This window comes from Hyperolius riggenbachi, chromosome 1, assembly GCF_040937935.1.
Source record: "Hyperolius riggenbachi isolate aHypRig1 chromosome 1, aHypRig1.pri, whole genome shotgun sequence".
NCBI lineage: Eukaryota > Metazoa > Chordata > Amphibia > Anura > Hyperoliidae > Hyperolius > Hyperolius riggenbachi.
In genome coordinates, this window is record NC_090646.1 from 12,570,583 (window position 1) to 12,593,964 (window position 23,382).

General features: G+C 48.5%; 1 protein-coding gene across 8 annotated transcripts in view; it reads left to right on the top strand.

Moving 5' to 3' along the window:
• LOC137562355 (PC-esterase domain-containing protein 1A-like) overlaps window positions 1-21,124 on the top strand; it is a 101,698-nt gene extending 80,574 nt beyond the window's left edge. For 5 of the 8 annotated variants that reach the window (XM_068273692.1, XM_068273695.1, XM_068273705.1 and 2 more), the window contains 2 exons: window positions 6,273-6,509; window positions 16,042-21,124. In XM_068273692.1, coding sequence (XP_068129793.1) covers window positions 6,273-6,509; window positions 16,042-16,262 — 458 coding nt within the window. In that variant the 3' untranslated portion in view covers window positions 16,263-21,124. Of the gene's footprint in view, window positions 1-5,663; window positions 5,733-6,272; window positions 6,510-16,041 lie in introns of all 8 variants that reach the window. The other 3 variants (XM_068273699.1, XM_068273702.1, XM_068273714.1) reach the window with 1 other exon arrangement.
• Window positions 21,125-23,382: the final 2,258 nt, after the last annotated feature.

Here is a 23,382-nt window from a genome sequence, read left to right on the forward strand (position 1 = left end):
CCTGTGATCCCTGCACCTCATTCTGTGTCTCCTGTGATCCCTGCACCTCATTCTGTGTCTCCTGTGATCCCTGCACCTCATTCTGTGTCTCCTGTGATCCCTACACCTCATTCTGTTTCCTGTGATCCCTACACCTCATTCTGTGTCCCCTGTGATCCCTGCACCTCATTCTGTGTCTCCTGTGATCCCTGCACCTCATTCTGTGTCTCCTGTGATCCCTGCACCTCATTCTGTGTCTCCTGTGATCCCTGCACCTCATTCTGTGTCTCCTGTGATCCCTGCACCTCATTCTGTGTCTCCTGTGATCCCTACACCTCATTCTGTTTCCTGTGATCCCTACACCTCATTCTGTGTCCCCTGTGATCCCCGCACCTCATTCTGTCTCCTGTGATCCCCGCACCTCATTCTGTGTCTCCTGTGATCCCCGCACCTCATTCTGTGTCTCCTGTGATCCCTGCACCTCATTCTGTGTCTCCTGCGATCCCTGCACCTCATTCTGTGTCTCCTGCGATCCCTACACCCCATTCTGTGTCTCCTGCGATCCCTGCACCTCATTCTGTGTCTCCTGCGATCCCTGCACCTCATTCTGTGTCTCCTGTGATCCCTACACCTCATTCAGTGTCTCCTGTGATCCCCGCACCTCATTCTGTGTCTCCTGTGATCCCCGCACCTCATTCTGTGTCTCCTGTGATCCCTGCACCTCATTCTGTGTCTCCTGTGATCCCTACACCTCATTCTGTTTCCTGTGATCCCTACACCTCATTCTGTGTCTCCTGTGATCCCTACACCTCATTCTGTTTCCTGTGATCCGTACACCTCATTCTGTGTCCCCTGTGATCCCCGCACCTCATTCTATGTCTCCTGTGATCCCTGCACCTCATTCTGTGTCTCCTGTGATCCCTGCACCTCATTCTGTCTCCTGTGATCCCTGCACCTCATTCTGTGTCTCCTGTGATCCCTGCACCTCATTCTGTGTCTCCTGTGATCCCTGCACCTCATTCTGTGTCTCCTGTGATCCCTGCACCTCATTCTGTGTCTCCTGTGATCCCTGCACCTCATTCTGTGTCTCCTGTGATCCCTGCACCTCATTCTGTGTCTCCTGTGATCCCTGCACCTCATTCTGTGTCTCCTGTGATCCCTGCACCTCATTCTGTGTCTCCTGTGATCCCTGCACCTCATTCTGTGTCTCCTGTGATCCCTGCACCTCATTCTGTGTCTCCTGTGATCCCTGCACCTCATTCTGTGTCTCCTGTGATCCCTACACCTCATTCTGTTTCCTGTGATCCCTACACCTCATTCTGTGTCTCCTGTGATCCCTGCACCTCATTCTATGTCTCCTGTGATCCCTGCACCTCATTCTGTGTCTCCTGTGATCCCTGCACCTCATTCTGTGTCTCCTGTGATCCCTGCACCTCATTCTGTGTCTCCTGTGATCCCTGCACCTCATTCTGTGTCTCCTGTGATCCCTGCACCTCATTCTGTGTCTCCTGTGATCCCTACACCTCATTCTGTGTCTCCTGCGATCCCTACACCCCATTCTGTGTCTCCTGCGATCCCTGCACCTCATTCTGTGTCTCCTGTGATCCCTACACCTCATTCAGTGTCTCCTGTGATCCCCGCACCTCATTCTGTCTCCTGTGATCCCCGCACCTCATTCTGTGATCCCTACACCTCATTCTGTGTCTCCTGTGATCCCTACACCTCATTCTGTGTCTCATGTGATCCCCACACCTCATTCTGTGTCTCATGTGATCCCCACACCTCATTCTGTGTCTCCTGTGATCCCCGCACCTCATTCTGTGTCTCCTGTGATCCCTGCACCTCATTCTGTGTCTCCTGTGATCCCTGCACCTCATTCTGTGTCTCCTGTGATCCCTACACCTCATTCTGTGTCTCCTGTGATCTCTACACCCCATTCTGTGTCTCCTGTGATCCCTGCACCTCATTCTGTGTCTCCTGCGATCCCTACACCCCATTCTGTGTCTCCTGCGATCCCTGCACCTCATTCTGTGTCTCCTGTGATCCCTACACCTCATTCAGTGTCTCCTGTGATCCCCGCACCTCATTCTGTCTCCTGTGATCCCCGCACCCCATTCTGTGTCTCCTGTGATCCCCGCACCTCATTCTGTGTCTCCTGTGATCCCCGCACCCCATTCTGTGTCTCCTGTGATCCCCGCACCCCATTCTGTGTCTCCTGTGATCCCCGCACCTCATTCTGTGTCTCCTGTGATCCCTGCACCTTATTGTGTCTCCTGTGATGTCTCCTGTGATCCCTGCACCCTATTCTGTGTCTCCTGTGATCCCTGCACCTCATTCTGTGTCTCCTGTGATCCCCGCACCTCATTCTGTGTCTCCTGTGATCCCTGCACCTTATTGTGTCTCCTGTGATCCCTACACCTCATTCTGTGTCTCCTGTGATCCCCGCACCTCATTCTGTGTCTCCTGTGATCCCCACACCCCATTCTGTGTCTCCTGTGATCCCCACACCCCATTCTGTGTCTCCTGTGATCCCTACACCTCATTCTGTGTCTCCTGTGATCCCCGCACCCCATTCTGTGTCTCCTGTGATCCCTACACCTCATTCTGTGTCCCCTGTGATCCCTACACCTCATTCTGTTTCCTGTGATCCCTACACCTCATTCTGTGTCTCCTGTGATCCCTACACCTCATTCTGTGTCTCCTGTGATCCCTACACCTCATTCTGTGTCTCCTGCGATCCCCACACCTCATTCAGTGTCCCCTGTGATCCCTACACCTCATTCTGTGTCTCCTGTGATCCCTACACCTCATTCTGTGTCTCCTGTGATCCCTACACCTCATTCTGTGCTCCCTACACCTCATTCTGTGTCTCCTGTGATCCCCACACCCCATTCTGTGTCTCCTGTGATCCCTACACCTCATTGTGTCTCCTGTGATCCTTGCACCTCATTCTGTGCTCCCTACACCTCATTCTGTTTCCTGTGATCCCTACACCCCATTCTGTGTCTCCTGTGATCCCCACACCCCATTCTGTGTCTCCTGTGATCCCCACACCTCATTCTGTGCTCCCTACACCTCATTCTGTGTCTCCTGTGATCCCTACACCCCATTCTGTGTCTCCTGTGATCCCTACACCTCATTCTGTGTCTCCTGTGATCCCCGCACCCCATTCTGTGTCTCCTGTGATCCCTGTACCTCATTCTGTGTCTCCTGTGCTCCCTACACCTCATTCTGTGTCTCCTGTGATCCCTGCACCTCATTCTGTGTCTCCTGTGATCCTTACACCTCATTCTGTGTCTCCTGTGATCCCTACACCCCATTCTGTCTCCTGTGATCCCTACACCTCATTCTGTGTCTCCTGTGATCCCTACACCCCATTCTGTGTCTCCTGTGATCCCTGCACCCTATTCTGTGTCTCCTGTGATCCCTACACCTCATTCTGTGTCTCCTGTGATCCTTACACCTCATTCTGTGTCTCCTGTGATCCCTACACCCCATTCTGTGTCTCCTGTGATCCCTGCACCCCATTCTGTGTCTCCTGTGATCCCTACATCTCATTCTGTGTCTCCTGTGATCCCTACACCCCATTCTGTGTCTCCTGTGATCCTTACACCTCATTCTGTGTCTCCTGTGATCCCTGCACCTCATTCTGTGTCTCCTGTGATCCTTACACCTCATTCTGTGTCTCCTGTGATCCCTGCACCTCATTCTGTGTCTCCTGTGATCCCTGCACCCCATTCTGTGTCTCCTGTGATCCCCGCACCCCATTCTGTGTCTCCTGTGATCCCCGCACCTAATTCTGTGTCTCCTGTGATCCCTGCACCTTATTGTGTCTCCTGTGATGTCTCCTGTGATCCCTGCACCCTATTCTGTGTCTCCTGTGATCCCTACACCTCATTCTGTGCTCCCTACACCTCATTCTGTGTCTCCTATGATCCCTACACCTCATTCTGTGTCTCCTGTGATCCTTACACCTCATTCTTTGTCTCCTGTGATCCCTACACCCCATTCTGTGTCTCCTGTGATCCTTACACCTCATTCTGTGTCTCCTGTGATCCCTGCACCTCATTCTGTGTCTCCTGTGATCCCTACACCTCATTCTTTGTCTCCTGTGATCCCTACACCCCATTCTGTGTCTCCTGTGATCCTTACACCTCATTCTGTGTCTCCTGTGATCCCTACACCCCATTCTGTGTCTCCTGTGATCCTTACACCTCATTCTGTGTCTCCTGTGATCCCTGCACCTCATTCTGTGTCTCCTGTGATCCCTGCACCCCATTCTGTGTCTCCTGTGATCCCTACACCCCATTCTGTGTCTCCTGTGATCCTTACACCTCATTCTGTGTCTCCTGTGATCCCTGCACCTCATTCTGTGTCTCTTGTGATCCCTGCACCTCATTCTATGTCTCCTGTGATCCCTACACCCCATTCTGTGTCTCCTGTGATCCCTGCACCCCATTCTGTTTCTCCTGTGATCCCTACACCTCATTCTGTGTCTCCTGTGATCCCTACACCTCATTCTTTGTCTCCTGTGATCCCTACACCCCATTCTGTGTCTCCTGTGATCCCTACATCTCATTCTGTGTCTCCTGTGATCCCTGCACCCTATTCTGTGTCTCCTGTGATCCCTACACCTCATTCTGTGTCTCCTGTGATCCCTGCACCTCATTCTGTGTCTCCTGTGATCCTTACACCTCATTCTGTGTCTCCTGTGATCCCTGCCCCTCATTCTGTATCTCCTATGATCCCTGCACCCCATTCTGTGTCTCCTGTGATCCCCGCACCCCATTCTGTGTCTCCTGTGATCCCCGCACCTAATTCTGTGTCTCCTGTGATCCCTGCACCTTATTGTGTCTCCTGTGATGTCTCCTGTGATCCCTGCACCCTATTCTGTGTCTCCTGTGATCCCTACACCTCATTCTTTGTCTCCTGTGATCCCTACACCCCATTCTGTGTCTCCTGTGATCCCTACATCTCATTCTGTGTCTCCTGTGATCCCTGCACCCTATTCTGTGTCTCCTGTGATCCCTACACCTCATTCTGTGTCTCCTGTGATCCCTGCACCCCATTCTGTGTCTCCTGTGATCCCTACACCCCATTCTGTGTCTCCTGTGATCCCTGCACCCCATTCTGTGTCTCCTGTGATCCCTGCACCCCATTCTGTGTCTCCTGTGATCCCTGCACCCCATTCTGTGTCTCCTGTGATCCCTGCACCCCATTCTGTGTCTCCTATGATCCCTACACCTCATTCTTTGTCTCCTGTGATCCCTACACCCCATTCTGTGTCTCCTGTGATCCCTACATCTCATTCTGTGTCTCCTGTGATCCCTGCACCCTATTCTGTGTCTCCTGTGATCCCTACACCTCATTCTGTGTCTCCTGTGATCCTTACACCTCATTCTGTGTCTCCTGTGATCCCTACACCCCATTCTGTGTCTCCTGTGATCCCTGCACCCTATTCTGTGTCTCCTGTGATCCCTACACCTCATTCTGTGTCTCCTGTGATCCTTACACCTCATTCTGTGTCTCCTGTGATCCCTGCACCCCATTCTGTGTCTCCTGTGATCCCCGCACCTCATTCTGTGATCCCTACACCTCATTGCTTGCTTTGGGATCTGTTCCATTTTCCTTCTGCTGTGCACGAGTAAATATTTGTTAATCATTTCTCACTTTTGTGTATGCAGATGCATCTTCTTTTATAAATGATAACCCAGTCATGGCCAATCAGGCATACTTCAGTTTTGAAGAAGATGGTAAGATTACCATATTCTTGAAAGATATTTTATTTTTAACCATTTTTTCTCCCTGTGCTGGTTTTTGAAAGCTGTACGTTTTCGTGCACTATTGTCGTCTTTTCGTCCAAATTCAACTCAAAACTTGCATGGTTCAAATGGGAGTTAGGGCCCGGAGCTTCTCGATAAATCATGGACCTCCCTCAGCTTCCTGCATCCACGTATGTTACGGCCTGAACCCGAAGTTAGTCCCTTCAGGATCTAGCTGGCCATTGTGAGCAGTGACCGGCTGATGTGGCCAATCAGCGAAGTAGCCTGTGTATAACTTACATTTTTGGACTCTGGCTGGCCAGATCGCGAAATGGCCGCATCCGGCCGGCCACGTCCTGAAGCCTTTTGCAGAGCAGCAGCCAGCCAACAGAGGGTGAATTCCCTAAACCCCCCCCCCCCCCCCGCCGCCGCCACTTCCCATGTCCACCCTCTGAATTGTTCACCTCTGCCCTCCCTGTGTGTCCCTGCACCACTGATCCCCCGCTCACCTGTCCCTCTTCATCCACTCAGCCTCCGCCTCTGCACGCGCCTTCGTCGCTCTGTTACGGGACAGTTGGAAGGCACAGTTGCCGAGCTCTTCAGGATCCACTCTACATCGAGTACGTAGGCACGGCTCAGTCGGGCAGACACGGGCTCTGCAGCCGCTCACGGCACTTGACACAAACGTGGCGTTGCTTCAGGCATCTTCTTCGGGCAGTCGGGCAGACGGACTCCTCAGCTCACCTGGGCACAGCACAACAAGGCAACGTAAGTAAACTGCAGCTTCGGGACTTGGTCGGCCGGGTCCTGTCCTATTGGGCTCAATTCACAAAGCATTGCCGCATTTGGTATTGCAGAAACGGCTGATTCTATTGTCAATTTACTAAGGCTGTCACCGCATGGCAAGCTGCAGTTACCGACCAGTGAGGTAGATTACCAACTTGAACGGAAAATACCACCTAAACTTCAATTCACAAAGATTAGATCATGTGGTAAAACCAAGCGAGATGTTTGGTATTTGTCTCCAGCCTGTAGCTGTCAGTAACCAAACAATCAGCATCTTGGTAAAATGTTACAGGCAAAGGAGACAGCCAATAGGAGGAGTCAGCCTTGTAGAGCAGGGGTGTCAAACTCAATCACGTAAGGGGCCAAAATCTAAAACCTAGTCTTAGTCGCAGGCTAAATCATTTAATAAGATTTAACATTTATTGAACAGTCTCAAAAAAGTTGGAGGACTCAACCCGGAAGGAGGAAGCGTAGTAGTCAAGTGAACACGGCATTAGAACACAGCGTGGGACAGATTAAAGAAGACTGCTACTGAGGAAGTTTAACCCCCCCGCTCACCAGCCCCATCAGCTGCACTAATTATCTGGGTGAAATCTGAATGAAACTCATTTAGATGTCATCCAGAGCTCACCCCTGAGAGTAACCTTTTAGGCTCCTGCTCCAAGATGCCGAGGAGGAACTGCTGAGATCATCCAAGCGTGGTGTGTCTGTTTGTTAAACGTTCATCCAAACTCGGACTATAAGGGAAAAAAAATTGACTGAAAGTCATAGATGCTGAAAGGGGGCATGCAAGATCTGAAGCATACATGTCAAACTCCGGCCTGTGGGCTAAATCTGGCCCTCAGAGCCATTAAATTTGGCCTCCACGTGGTTTCCCCACTTTGCATTAGGTTTGGCCCACTGTAGACCACCAGGGAAGTTATATTGGAGATGAAGCCCTAGATCACCATAGAAGCCATATGGAGGAGAAAGGACCACTTGACACCTGTTAAGTATATAGGGGAGGGAGGAGGACCGCTAGACACTGGGGAAATGTATATGGGTTGGGTGGGGGGGATTTATAAGTGAGGAAGTTGGCCAGTAGACATTGAGGTTGGCCCATGACTTGGCACCAGTGTCCCAATTTCGGCCCATTTTGTATTTGAGCTCGACACCCCCGATCTGAAGGGATACCTCTTACTATCGTAATGCTGTCACTAAACAGAAGTGGGAAAACACAACATGCTGCCGAGACCAGCTCCACAGCTGCCAAGTCTTCTACTTGTTCTACCCAACAAGTGTTAGTGAACTGAAGTCCTGTTTATCGGTTACTTACCGAACTACTACCGCATGTGTGACAATCTTAGTGAAGGTACAAAGTCTAAAATACTGAATGCGGCATTTTACCAACCTATTCTATTCTACCGGACAGGTCTTGGTGAATTGAGCCCATTGCATTCTAGCCGGCCAAAGTGCGCCATAACACCAGAAGAATGTAGGTCTTCCTACACTGGCCACATTAGTTGGCCTGCTGGATCCTGAATTGTGTCTCTAGATTTCTGGCGTGCTTGCAGCAGCAGCGGTCGGACACGTAGAAGCACCCTCCTGTCTGGGTTACTCCAGCGTGGCCTCGGCAGCCTCCAGTGTTCCCACGAGATAAGGCAGACTCGACCTTCACCGAGGCATGCGCTCCACAGATAATGCAGCCCAATATTCCGACACTACAGCAAGGCTCGCCTACACTATAGTCAGGCTGCTAATGTTATCCACATCTGTGTGTACCAATCAGACTTCAGCACTGCTAAGCGGTTCATTGCCCCCCCCCCCCCCCCCCCCCTTCCATAGAACACAACCGGTGACCTGGCTGCACAGAATGCTCCTTCATATCCTCCGCACATTTCCACCTTTCAGTTTAATGATTTTGTACTCCCTTCAGTTACTTTAAAGGACAACTGAAGTGAGAAGAATATAGAAGCTGCCATATTTTCTAAACAATACCAGTTGCCTGGCAGCCCTGCTGGTTTATTTGGCTGAATCACACCAGAAATAAGCATGCAGCTAATCTGTCAAATCTGACAATGTTAGAAACACCTGATGTGCTGCATGCTTGTTCAGGAGCTATGGCTAATAGTATTAGAGGCAAAGGATCAGCAGGGCTGCCAGGCAACTGGTATTGTGTAAAAGGAAATACATATGGCAGCCTCCATATACCTCTCTCTTCAGTTGTCCTTTAAGTGGGCCTGCAGGTTAAAATACTACAAATAATCATTAACCCTCTGCACTCATAACACACCCATGTCAAGTTGGAACTCTAAAGGCTTATACACACCATGCAATCTTCCCATCAGATTGTCTGGTCGATTGATAATTTTCAGCATGTCCGATCTGCTCCCGAACGAGAAAAAGATGGATTTTCAGATCAGTACGGCACAAAAACATTTACTTTCTCGATGGAAAGCAGATCAGGCATGCTGGAAATTTATCGATCGACCCTTCAATCTGACAGGAAAATTGCATTGTGTGCACAGAAGACATTTATAGCAATAAAAACTAGGTTGTAAAATTGTATTCGGGTGTTTGGAGTAGAGAGGGTTAATTATTGTATGTAAATTGACCACTCCCCTCAGCACCTGCTTCTCCACTCCATTAAAGCGGACCTGAACTCAGAACTTCCTCTCTGCTCTAAAAGATACGCACCAGCATAACAACCTTTAGAGAAAAAGAATTTCTTTGTTACAGCTGATACAAATCCAACAATAAATCCGCAGTGTGTCTACTTCCTGCTTTCATGGTAGCAGACATTACACATTAGCTGCTCTGCCAGAAGAGATTCCTAAACTGACACAGCTGAGAGATCAAATTACAACTTGTGATTAAGATGAGGGGGGATTAGACAGGCTAAACTCTCTAAATACATACAGGGTGCATTTCTGTCTGTTTTCCTTCTGTCCTGTGCAAGAGTTCAGGTTCTCTTTAAAGTGGAACGAAACTGGGAGCGTCCTCTCTGCTGTAAAAGATCAGCCACAGCATGATAACCTTTATTGAAAAGAAAAAAAATCATTACAGTTTATGGAAAGCCTTGAAAAAGATAAAAAAAATAAAATAAAACCCAGAAATTTGGACTTGGTTTCAACTGGCAGGAACATTGAAGGGGGTTAAGTGTTTACTATACGGCAGAGCTCCTGCAGTCTATTCAGTTGCTGCTACAATCTACTGTAGTTTTCGGGCTATAAGATGCTCCTGACCATAAGACACACCCAGGTTTAGAGGTCAATATATATATATTAAACCTGGTGCATCCATGGTGATGGGGCACCTTGTGGATTATGCCCCCTTTGTACTTGTACCTTTTTTGTCCCCATGTGTCCTCCTCTGTCCCCATGTGTCCTCCTCTGTCCCCATGTGTCCTCCTCTGTCCCCATGTGTCCTCCTCTGTCCCCATGTGTCCTCCTCTGTCCCCATGTGTCCTCCTCTGTCCCCATGTGTCCTCCACTGTCCCCATGTGTCCTCCACTGTCCCCATGTGTCCTCCTCTGTCCCCATGTGTCCTCCTCTGTCCCCATGTGTCCTCCTCTGTCCCCATGTGTCCTCCTCTGTCCCCATGTGTCCTCCTCTGTCCCCATGTGTCCTCCTCTGTCCCCATGTGTCCTCCTCTGTCCCCATGTGTCCTCCTCTGTCCCCATGTGTCCTCCTCTGTCCCCATGTGTCCTCCTCTGTCCCCATGTGTCCTCCTCTGTCCCCATGTGTCCTCCTCTGTCCCCCATGTGTCCTCCTCTGTCCCCCATGTGTCCTCCTCTGTCCCCCATGTGTCCTCCTCTGTCCCCTATGTGTCCTCCTCTGTCCCCCATGTGTCCTCCTCTGTCCCCATGTGTCCTCCTCTGTCCCCATGTGTCCTCCTCTATGACTCTTTTGTTCCCCCTGTGTCCTCCTCTGCATGGGCACAGTACAGGGAGCCCCGACATTGCGGCAGGTTGGAGGTTTGTATTGGCAGCCGCTCACAAGTCAGGAACTCCCTGCATTTGGACTATAAGACACAGCGACTTTTCCCCCACTTTTGGGGGAGAATAAGTGAGTCTTAAGGTGCGTACACGCGCACGACAGCAGCCAACGACGGGTCCATCGGCTCCTCCCGCTGGGCGGACTTTCAGCAGACTGTAGTGCATGTGTACGCCCTGTCGGCGGACTGATAAGGCTGTTCCTGAACGATCCGCCCAGTGGGAGGAGCAGACAGACCCGTCGTTGGCGGCTGCTCTGCGTGTGTAACAGCCAAACGTGCAGTAATTAGACACTTTTATTTGGCTAAACAAGCACATAAACACAGAGCCATGAATTTCTTCTATATGTGGCATGAAGACTTCTCATTGTGTGCTGTGCAAGAGTTTTGCAATACTTTGAGTGTTTGTTTGTTTTTATTTATTTTAATGTGGTTTATTCTTAAAGCACACCTGAGGCGAGAGTGATATGGAGGCTGACCTATGTGTTTCCCTTTAAATAATGCACATTGCCTGGCAGCCCTGCTGATCATCTGCCTCTGATATGTTTAGCCCTAGCCCCTGAACAAGCATGCAGCAGATCAGGTGTTTCTGACTGAAGTGTGGCTGGATTAGCTGCATGCTTGTTTCATGTGTGATTCAGACACTGCTGCAGCCAAATAGATCAGCAGGGCAGCCAGGGAACTGGTATTGTTTAACAGGAAATAACTATTGGCAGCCTCCATATCTCTCTCTATCCCTTCAGGTGTCCTTGCAGACCAGAATTTAGCCCTCTTATTCAGGTTGGAGTGAGCATGTGATGTCTCCCACAATGCAACACTGATGAATATGCAAATCATCCCTTTGTTGCTTCAAGTGTGTTTGAAACAGTAGTACTTTAAGGGCTTGATTCACTGAAGGGCCACTGTTGTGAAAATCTTAAAATGTAAAATACATGTGAACCTATACATATAAGGAGGGCGTTTCTTCCTGAGTAAAATGAGCCAAAAATGACTTTTCTCCTATGTTGCTGTCACTTACAGTAAGTAGAAGAAATCTGACTGAACCGACAGGTTTTGGACTAGCCCATCTCCTTATGGGGGATTCTCAGGGTTTTCTTTTTCAAAAGCACTTAAAGAGACACTGAAGCGAAAAAAATATGATATAATGAATTGGTTGTGTACTATGAATAATTACTAGAAGATTAGCAGCAAAGAAAATATTCTCATACTTTTATTTTCAGGTATATAGTGTTTTTTCTAACATTGCATCATTCTATAATATTTGCAGATTACACAACACTCAGCATTCAAAATGATTCTTTCAGAGCAGTCTGTGAACTAATGACCTCTCACCTGGCAGAGGAAAAGTAAATAGTCCAGGAACAGTTGAGATAATAAAAGTCAGATAACAGCCCTCTCCACCACTAACTTAGTCGGAGAGCTTAATGGCTTGTTTGCATAGAGATAACAACTGGAGTTTCTCAACTCTTCCTGTACTGGAAACAATTAGACTGATGTATCTGATCTTAATGTTTTATTTCTTAGCTGTACTACACATACAAATCATATCATAATTTTTTTTTTCGCTTCAATGTCTCTTTTATGAATGGCAGTTGCTCCGTTTGAACTACCAAAAAAGTGTGCAGGGAGGCTGGCCCAGCATCTTTTTATAAATCTTTTTCTTGCAGTGTCTTTATAAATAATAAAGGCTAAACTGAGAATCCCCCTATGGAGAGATGGTTTAGCCCAGCCTTTCTCAGCCTTTTTTCCCTGGAGAAACCCCTGCAAATATTTTTGGAATCTCAAGGAACCCCTGCATTGATTTTGCAAGAGGCATGGACTTCAAAAGTAGTTGTGGCCATTTATTTTACTGCCCCCTACTACACTGCCCCTTATTCTAGTGCTTTTTATTAATCTGCCGATTATTATTCTGACCCCCAATTTAGTGCTTCTTGTTACAGTACCACCTATTATAATGTGCTCTATTATACTTCCCCCACGATGGGGGAAAATGCCAGGGAACCTCTGCAGAGTACTCAAGGAACCCTGGCTGAGAAAGCCTGAGCTAGTCCAAAACCTGTCGCTTCTGTCAGATTTCTACTACCTACTGTAAGTGACAGCAACATAGGAGAAAAGTCATTTATGGCTCATTTTACTCTGGAATAAATGTACTTCTAATCTGTATATGTTTACATATATTTAAAATTGTAAGATTTTGGCGACAGTGGTCCTTTAAGCTTAATGACAGGAGCGCACACTATGCTGCGGTAGTGCAGCGTGGCATGCACTGGTAACTTAAAGAGAAAATATTATGATTTGTATGTGTAGCACAGCTAAGAAATAAAACATTAAGATCAGATACATCAGTCTAATTGTTTCCAGTACAGGAAGAGTTGAGAAACTCCAGTTGTTATCTCTATGCAAAAAAGCTATTAAGCTCTCCGACTAACTTAGTCGTGGAGAGGGCTGTTATCTGACTTTTATTATCTCAACTGTAATTGAACTGTTTACTTTTCCTCTGCCAGAGGTGAGGTCATTACTTCACAGACTGCTCTAAGGGCCCTTTTCCACCAGCGCGTTTGCGCTGGCTGAATCGCAAAAACGCAAACCGCTAGCGATTTTACAATCGCTACGGTTTGCTTTTTAACATAGGAATCGCGGTAGGTCATTTCCACTACCGCGATTCGTTTTTTACTTGATCGCGATCGCGCCGCGGAGCGACTTTTGCCGCGATTTTGCTATGTAGTGCATAGCATAGCAAAATCGCGGCCGCGAACGTCGGGGAATCGCCGCTAATTGCGATTCAGCAATCGCTAGCGTTCAGCGTGAACGCTAGCGATTGCTAGTGGAAAAGGGCCCTAAAAGACTCATTTTGAATGCTGAGTGTTGTGTAATCTGCACATATTATAGAATGATGCAATGTTAGAAAAAACACTATATATCTGAAAATAAAAGTATGAGAATATTTTCTTTGCTGCTAATCTTCTAGTAATTATTCATAGTACACAACCAATTCACTATATCATATTTTTTTTTTTCCGCTTCAGTGTCTCTTTAAGCGCAGTGTTCTCCCCAGGCTCTCTTAGCCGGGTGCTCCACCCGGCTAATTTTCGGGAGCACCCGGCTGTCATTGGCTCGCCTCCTTATTGTCCTCCAATCCTGTAAGCAGAGCTACAGTGGCCCTGCATTCCCCCTTCGTGCCCCGCCCGGCTACTTTTTCATGCCACCCGGCTGGAAAAAAAGTTCTGGGGAGAGCAGCGCGCTCCTTGTAACTGTCGGTAGCTTCACTCTTCCCGCCCTCAGCCCCGGCGGGTCAATTGGCTTTAATGAACTTGATCCCCGCACTGTCACTTGACGGGCAGCCTATTGGGCCAATCAAAGCGTCGGGATCAGGTCCAATAAAGCCAATGGACCCGCCGGGGCTCAGGGTGGGATGAGTGGAGCGGCCGTTAGTTACAAGGAGTGTGCATAAGTTCTAGCTCACACTAGCTGCGCTACTGCCACATAGCGTGCGCTGAGCTCGCACTACTGCCACATAGCGTGCGCTGAGCTCGCACTACTGCCACATAGCGTGCGCTGAGCTCGCACTACTGCCACATAGCGTGCGCTGAGCTCGCACTACTGCCACATAGCGTGCGCTGAGCTCGCACTACTGCCACATAGCGTGCGCTGAGCTCGCACTACTGCCACATAGCGTGCGCTGAGCTCGCACTACTGCCACATAGCGTGCGCTGAGCTCGCACTACTGCCACATGGCGTGCGCTGAGCTCGCACTACTGCCACATGGCGTGCGCTGAGCTCGCACTACTGCCACATGGCGTGCGCTGAGCTCGCACTACTGCCACATGGCGTGCGCTGAGCTCGCACTACTGCCACATGGCGTGCGCTGAGCTCGCACTACTGCCACATGGCGTGCGCTGAGCTCGCACTACTGCCACATGGCGTGCGCTGAGCTCGCACTACTGCCACATGGCGTGCGCCTGAGCTCGCACTACTGCCACATGGCGTGCGCCTGAGCTCGCACTACTGCCACATGGCGTGCGCCTGAGCTCGCACTACTGCCACATGGCGTGCGCCTGAGCTCGCACTACTGCCACATGGCGTGCGCCTGAGCTCGCACTACTGCCACATGGCGTGCGCCTGAGCTCGCACTACTGCCACATGGCGTGCGCCTGAGCTCGCACTACTGCCACATGGCGTGCGCCTGAGCTCGCACTACTGCCACATGGCGTGCGCCTGAGCTCGCACTACTGCCACATGGCGTGCGCCTGAGCTCGCACTACTGCCACATGGCGTGCGCCTGAGCTCGCACTACTGCCACATGGCGTGCGCCTGAGCTCGCACTACTGCCACATGGCGTGCGCCTGAGCTCGCACTACTGCCACATGGCGTGCGCCTGAGCTCGCACTACTGCCACATGGCGTGCGCTGAGCAGTTGTTACTGTAGCCAACATCCTGGCTGGCGATTTCCTTCTTCCTGTGTCGGTGACACCCAATGGCTCAGTGAACTTTGGGTGTCACCAGGAAGGATAGGCAAGGCTCTATCACACCGGAGAGCATTTTTCAGGAAGTTTTAATTTTTTTTTTTAAATCTCTTCCATAATAAAATCACAACAAAAGAGCCGCAGTCGTAATTTTTCAAAAAAATCTCAATCGGAGCAATCTTGCCACAATTTTGCCGTGATTTTAATGCAAGTCAATGGAAGAATTATTATTTTTTTTAAAACATAAACGATCCAAAAACTGCTTTCTGTTATGTCTCCAGCCATAGTGAGCTCCGTACACTGTCCAGAAAAACAAACTGAAAAGGGTTTTTTTTTTTTGTTTTTTTTTTAATTCCGGTGTTTATTTTTTGTCTGTTATTGTGCTTGGTGGGCGGGGTGTGGAAGGATGTTTCTGCACAATAAACAAGCCTCAGTTGGACGGCGGAGCTTCATACTAATATACAGCTATAGGAAGTATCGTTTACTGCATTCTACTATGTCACTACAGGGCCTCTTTAAAGGAATTTGCCTCTTTAGAGGTCAGATGTCAGCTCAACCCCCTTGGCGGTATGAATCTTTCCAGATTTTAGGGTCTAAAAGCGATACAATTTTTTTGCACCCATTCAGATCCTAAAACCTGGGAAAAATCCTGCTGCTAAGGAGGTCTGCAGCAGCTCAGCAGTCACTCACCTCTCTGGGATCCAGTGCTGCAGTTTTCCCTCCGTCCTCCGGGTGGAGCTGTAACCCTATAGTGAGATTGCTGGCTGTCGTCATGACGACAGACGGCGATCTCACCAGGGGAAAGCAGAGCCTTGGAGGAGAGGAAGAAGAATGGCGGCTGACGTTGGGATCCCCGGGAGGTGAGTGATAAACGCATATTGCTCTGCATGGACCTCCGGCGGCTACCACCAGTTCAGCTCGGGGTTACCACTCCTGGCATGTTTTTTCCACCCCGAGCTGTACTTGTGATTACCGCTAAGGAGCTTAAAAAAAGAGGTTCTACCCATCCCCTCTGTTTATTAAGAATAAGAGTTATTTTTTCAAGAGCATTAAGTTGACTTCTTGTGTTCTCCTTCCAGGTCCGAGTCTTGGTGACCACCCCTTCGCCGGGATGACCTTCCGCCCACACATGCCAATCAGACCACAACCTCACCCACCACCACCACCCTTTTTACATGGCGGCCATTATCCTCCGGTCTCCCGCCATCCACATCGCTTTATCATGAGAGGGTCGAGGCGTCCACCTCATTATCGGGCACCCCCCTATTTTGTGCCCCCAGCGTTTCTGAACCGGATCTAACTCCGTCTGAGCAGTCCTGGCGGAAAATAGATTGTGCCTTACCTCAACCTACCTCCTGTTCCCTCCTTAGAACAACTGCAGGGGCCCACCCCTCCCGTGATGACCACTATTGTTTATTTTTCTGTGTCAGGCCAGTTTGGGCTTTTTGAAATGTTTTTGCACTTTTTTGTGGTTATTCTTGTTGGTTTTTGAACGTTATTTGTTCGTTGAAGCACTCCAGTCTCCTCACGAGTATTCTGGACCAGAGGCCTTAAATCCCTTCCCTGTTACTTTTTGTAAACGCATTCTACAGACGGGCAGTTACAGAATAAGTTATCAGCGTTTGAAGTTCTTTTCCCCTTTCCTCACCCTGCCTTAAAGGATATCTGAGGTGTGTGTGTTGGGGGGAGATTAGATTTACCTACCTGAGGCTTTTTCCAGCCCCTCCCAGTCTTGTCAGGTTCCTTGCTGTGGTTCCTCTGTTGATGTTCCCTCCGAAAGATCCCCAAGCACAGTTGTGATCACAGACTTCTGTTCATGCACGAGCGCCTCTCTGGATCACGCTTTCGTTGCTGGTAGCAATTTGCGCAGCTCACAAAAACAAACTGTGCAAGCATTGAAGCATCTTCTGGCTACAATAGCGCAATAGAGAGAGGGATTAGCAGTCGATATTTCGGAGTGGACAGCGGCACCCTGGAGAGCAACGGAATTACAGTGAGGGACCTCATATACTGCTAAGGGCTTCAAGAAGCTCCAGCTAAGTAACTTTAATCCCACCCCATCTCAGATAACACTCGGTGGGGGGAACAAAAAGAAAGGTGAAACGGATATTTCCATCATTCTACTGCGAGAACGTATAAACTCTGATGGCTGAAGCCCGAAAGCTCCAACCTCCTGTTACTTACCCACCTCCCTCTCCTAAATGTCTCAAGCCCCACAGGTTATTTGGAATTGCAGTGGTATGGTCCACTTTGTGGGGAGGGGAGTCAATGTGCTGCAGCCACCACCCCTCCCTGCTGCCTTACAGGAAAGCCACTGCATTACATTTGGAAATGCTGTTATAAAAACTGAACGCGAATCGGGAATTTACCCAAGGCAAATCCACCATGGTTAAGGCGAGTCCACCGCGGTGGAACCCTGGTCCTGTTTAGGCCGAGGAGGCCATCTGGAGACTTGTAGTGATGGGACTTTTTGTCAAGTCTCTTGTTGAACCTGCTGCTAACTTGTGAAGGTACCTCTGTTTTAGGGGACATTTATTTCGTTACATTGAAGTGTTATTGAAAGATATATTTTTGTTATTAAGCACTTTTATATATATATATATATATATTTTTGTGAAGCTAAAGGTTTTTTTTTTTTTCGGTGGTTGGCAAAGGCTATTTTGTCCCCTCTTGAGTTCCTAATGGAAGAACTGGATTAAGAACTAATTTTGAATCTCCCTCTTGAATGGTAACCAGAGCTACTTCCACTGCAATATTAGTCATTCCTTGGCTTCAGGAAGTTCTCCTGGACTTCTACGACTTCCTGCTGGTCACCACAATGCCTACCAGTCATGATCGCTCAGAGCAGGAAGGAGTTTAGTGTCCGACGCCCAAGCCTCTATCCTCCTGCCCTCGAGGTCTCCTTGCATGGCCAGGAAAGAGCACAACAGCTGGCACTAGCATTGGCGGTCACAGATGGTCAACCGGATGCTAATAAATTTGGTTTGCATGAATACACCACTTGGAATTGGAATTGGGCCAGCCCAAATCAGCAGGATCTGCACTGATTGGTCCAGTTTACATAAAATTAGCATAAACTTATGGAGACCAAGAATGGACCAATCGAATGTAGCCGCTGCAGCATCAAACTGCATACATTACCATCAAATTCGCATCAACTTGTATTTGCATGCCATTGACCATCCCTAGTCAAGTTCCAAGTCACATGCAGTTAGCATTAAATTCACATGCAAATGGAACTGTCAGCCTCTCACAGACCATCCCAGATCTAAAAAGAATTTCTTTTTACTGTTTTACACTATTCTGTAATTTGAGCTGATCTACTCTACTGCCAGCAGATCCTGGACTTCCATTCTTTTTCACTTTTGATGAAGGCAAATTAAGGGCGGTTTTAAATTAAACCTGTGCAGGCCGGGGAACAAATAGATTAGATGTTTGCCTAGGTAGAGGAAGTCTCTGGATACTCAGTGCTGGGAACACACAATGTCATTTCCTGCCCGATCGACTGGATTTGGGCAATTATTTCTGACATGTTCGATCTGTTGCTGATCGAGAAGGGAATCGATTTTGCTAAGTTATCATGGGAAAATCTATCCCTTTATCGATCAGGAGCAGTGTGGACATGTACACACGGTACAACCTTCAGTCCGATCAGATGGGAAATTGAATCGTGTGTTCCCAGCATAAGAGGCTTCCCATGTCCTCCTTGACGTCACCGCTGCTGGCCGGGACCTCCTGACAGCGGCCACGCTCCCCTTAATAAACGAGCAGGGCCGTAATGCGCCTGCGTGAGTCTGGTCACACCTTCGCAGTAGGACGGAGCTGCTTGTGGACAATTTGCGGTTCATTGTGCTGGTGCGGCCATATTCCCACAGGGACACGACGACTGCACGAGTACATGGTGGGGGGCGCGGCCTCGAACATATCTGAGAAGCTCTTCTCTGATCTATGCGTAGAGGTCGAGGAGGATGTATGAAGCCTTGGTAAGTAACTATTTTTTTTGTTCCCTGGCTAGTTCAGGTTAGCTTGAAAACAATCACATTTTTCTTTTTCTGCATTGCTGTTTTTAGCTGTTGGACGGCAGCAAAACACAGCAGCTGAAGGCTGCAAGCTTTTATTACCGCCAGCAGAACATTAATGATAGAATATGTGCCGCTCGGGTACACCCACTTCTGCATAGCATTTTACTCTGGGAAAACTATAGGGAGGATGAGACTCCCGCCCCCTCTACGCAATAACTGGTTAATCCTTTAATCGATCCTTAACCAGAAACCATCATTTTGTTATCTCAGACCCCTCCGTCAATCTGATTGTGGAAGAAATTGGAACAAATCTCTAAAATTACACCCACAATTGTTTTGTATCGTTCAGTGCCGCAGCTGTGATCTCTCGCTGCTCCTCCCCCTTCACTATCGTGTAAAATTACCGCCACATTCAAGAATGTCATCAATTGAGTGTAAGTTTATCAATCTGGTTGCGGTGGTCAAATGATTGCTGACAGATTAAATAGAAGAACCAATCTACTTAGAGTATTAATGAACTATCAACTAGGGGAGAAATATTTTGCCCAATTTAAGTGTTGCAAATCTGAGTTTGTCATGTGAAGAAGCTAAAATGTTGCAGTGAGAGGCAGTACTGGTTACCAATACGAATATCCCTGTTTCGTCGGAGTTACAATTTGCAGCCTACGCCTGCCGTTATCAGCTTGAAGTGTGACAACGGGTGTGTCGGCCCAGTCCTGCTTCCTGGGTTTCTGAAAACGTTTGTGTTTAGTGATTTCATTTGCTGGAAATGTTTCTCTGATCAATAATGCAAAATACTGGCAATTCTGATTGTAACTCCATCTTATAATACTGGCATGTCACCCCCAGTATGGTCAGTATTAGCCGTTACTCTGTGCCTATACGATTAGTAAACTAGCTGCAGTGTGTACTTATTTCTCTCCCCCCCCCCCCCCCCCCCCCCCCTCCAAATATGTACAGTGCCTTTACCAATGGTGAGCTAACTTTTTCTCGTTCCCTTCCTTCTCTTTTTTTATGCAGTTGAGTCAGTGCAGTTTATCATCCCTGTGCAGCTTTTATCAGTTTGGGTGCAGACTTGGAGTATGAGACCAGACTTTGATTAGTATTAATAGAGCTAGCATGCCAGTATCAACAGAACCAGTGATTGGGTATATTGCATTAATGGGAAGAGTCTCATTTAACCAAATTTACAAATAATTTTACATGTAATGGTTTTGGGGCACATAAACACTATCACCCTATAGCCATCTTACAGTTCCTTAGAAAAACAGGATAGAGAGACCTGGCTAGTGCACTCCCTGCTCACAACTACGCCCTGACTGTTGTGATCAGTGATGTCATTTCCTGTCTGATGGGTTGCTCAGGAGGCGGACCTTCCTAGTCTGTTACTGGGCTTTGTGTATTAGTCAAACGGTTTCAGATTCAGCTTCTGCAGAAACCAGAAATTGCATGACTGGACCAAAATCTTGACTTGGGTAATCAGGTTTAGGAGCTCCCAGTTAACCAACTGGCATCTTGATCAATTTTAGCCCTTAAAATTGGCTGATGGCTCATCAATTTATCAAACTGCTAGTTAGTTAATAATCAGCTTTGAAATCTGATTAGCCTTCTTCAAAGTTTTTTATTTCGGCCCCATTTTAATTCTGGTTCCTGGCGCACCTACATTGGCATATCTGTCAGATTTTGAGATCATTATCCACCTTTATAAATATATTGGCGGTCTGGAGTTGGAAGCCCCACCCTTGCAACTGTCAGAAGGCATGCCTCCAGTTATATAAGCCCTGGTCAGGAAGTTCTGCCTCCTGGTTGGTCCAAGGAAGTGACATCACTTGCTGTGACACAGCTGGAAGGATCTCTATGCCCGGACCATGAATTTTCTTCGTAGGAAGGAGTTATTAATTTCCCAATTCCGTCAGTTACGCCTGTTCCTCATCTGCACATTTCTGCCCCTGCCCAGCCGTGCTGGGGGGCCCGGCAGCCGAGCCGCCACCAGGAAGGCATCCTTCCCTCTTTTGTGTAGTTTGGCTGAATGCTTCTGTCTGTTCATACAAAATGTGACGTCATTGTTGTTTTACTATGTACAGTCCAATGTTAAGATAAGTTTATTTTCTATTTTTTAGAGTAAAGTTGTTGTTTTTCAGTTTTGTGTGTTGTAGTTTTCTTTAAGACAAATGAGATTTAAAAAAGCAAAATGCAAAAAAGTTAGTGCTGTGAGTCCAGCCCACCCCTGCTTGTTTTACCCCCTAGAATAGCTACATTGTAGAGTGTAATGGATGTGTGGTCTCCTCCCCGACTGACCTGTCTGTGCTGATCATAGCCATCCTCCCACGTTCAGCCGGTCAGAGCTCCACCCACTTATGCTAGGCGTTGTCTCTAGGCACACACAACCGCCACCTAGTGTTTGCTCGATTATCCGGATTTGTGATAGGAGCTGTGTTCAGAGTTCTGATGGGTTGGCTGGGGAACAGGACGAGGCCACACCCCCAGTGCGCTATACAGTGGTATAACTACAATTCATGGGGCCCTAAAATGGTCACACCCCTTCCTTTGCTTCCCATTGGTGCCCTTCATGGCCTTGCGGCCCATCTCACGAGTCATAAAACAAGGGTGGCCAGAATGATTTTCCCACCCATAACAAGTGTAACCACAAAACACCTGATGTGAATCCTAGTCCCCTGTATCAGAGGAATGGAAGGTTGGTAGTTGGGGCTCCCTGCAATTGCTGAGGCTTCTCCCCACTAGTTGCGCCCCTGACACTACATTAAATAGCTGTTCTGGGAAATGCAAACAGGCAGGGCAGTGCTGGACTCTCAGCACCAGTCCCAATAACTGTTTACGTTTGCCTTTTAGAAGGGCTTAAGTTGTGAAGGTGAAAGAACACAGCTTTTCTACCAGTACTGCAGTATTAGGTGGCACGGGTGCACCCAAGCTGGATATAACCACCTAATCATTACATCTGAGTAAAGCCTGGTACATATATTCAGTTTTAGTTGGCCATTCATTGGTCAATTTTACCACCGCCATGTAGTTAGTTAGATTGTGTTTACCTACACAATCTGTTATTAGTGTTCAAAATCTGTTGGCCCTCATAATACATGGAGGTGGTAAAACCGGTCAGTGATTGGCCAGTCAAAATTGAATGTGTATGGCATGCACTTGCAGTCCAACACATGAAAATATGGCTGCCGCCAAGGGGAGTGTCTGGAGGGAGGATCTGCTCACGCTGGCGTTAGTCACTCTAGTGCTTTCCATACAAATGAATTGAAGCGCTTTTTAAACAATGGTGCTGGCTTTTTCTGTGTAAGGATGTGCTCAATCCCACAGTCTCGTCCCGGACACTATATGTATCATCCGGTATCCGCTACGTTCGGTGCTTTCGTGTCTTCCAGGGGAGCTCGCAACACAAAACGTCGGGGACCGATGACCATTGCTTTTCAGCTCTGATATGGCCAGCAGATAGATCGTTATCTAATCACAGATCTATCTTGTAGATTCCCTTCACACACACACACACTAGACAGATTTTCAATCAATTTCTGCATTAAATCTTTGATAACCAGTGTGTTCTGGTCGGGTCCCACTCCCCTTCCAGGTCATGTGGTTCTCACCTGTCCAACGCGTGGTCCTGGTCGCTGCTTCTTCCCGCTAACTGCTCCTTCTTCACTTCCTGTCCCAAGGCACCTGTGTGATGTAATACATGGGACAGACACTAGGGGTGCTGTGACCACTAGAGGCCTCTAGTGTCTGTCCCCTGCATTACGTCACAGAGGCACCCGGGGACAGGAAGTGAAGAAGATGCAGGTGAGAAGAAGTGACTGGCCGTGCGACACTTTTGTTGGTCGCTGAATTGAGAGCAGTTAGTGACGCACTCCTGATCAGCTGCCAACCAATAGAATGATTTTGGCTGGAAATCGCTTGATCAGTCAATTGATCAGGCCGAATGCTGCACTGATTTGAACTGGTGGGAGAAATAGGTGCGTGCGTGGCTGCTTAAAGCTAATGGGAACCGACCTAAAAAAATAAAGTCAGATACTCACCTAAGGAGAGGGAAGGCTCGGTCCTAATGAGACTTCCCTCTCCTCTCCCGGTGCCCGGTCCCGCCCAGGATCCTCCGTGGCAGTATTCGACCGTTTCGGTCACTTCCGCCGCCGAAGAGAGGTTTCGGAAGTCTTCAGGAGCACTCAGGCTCCCGAAGACGGGCCTCTGCATACTGCGCATGCGCGAGTGCCCTCTATGACGCACTCGCGCGTACGCAGTATGAAGCCGCCGGTCTTCGGGAGCCCGAGTGCTCCCGAAGACTTCCGAAGTCCCCGCGGCGGTGGATTTGAACGGAGGATCCACCGGGAGAGGAGAGGATAAGCTCATTAGGACTCAGAGCAATCCCTCTCCTTAGGTGAG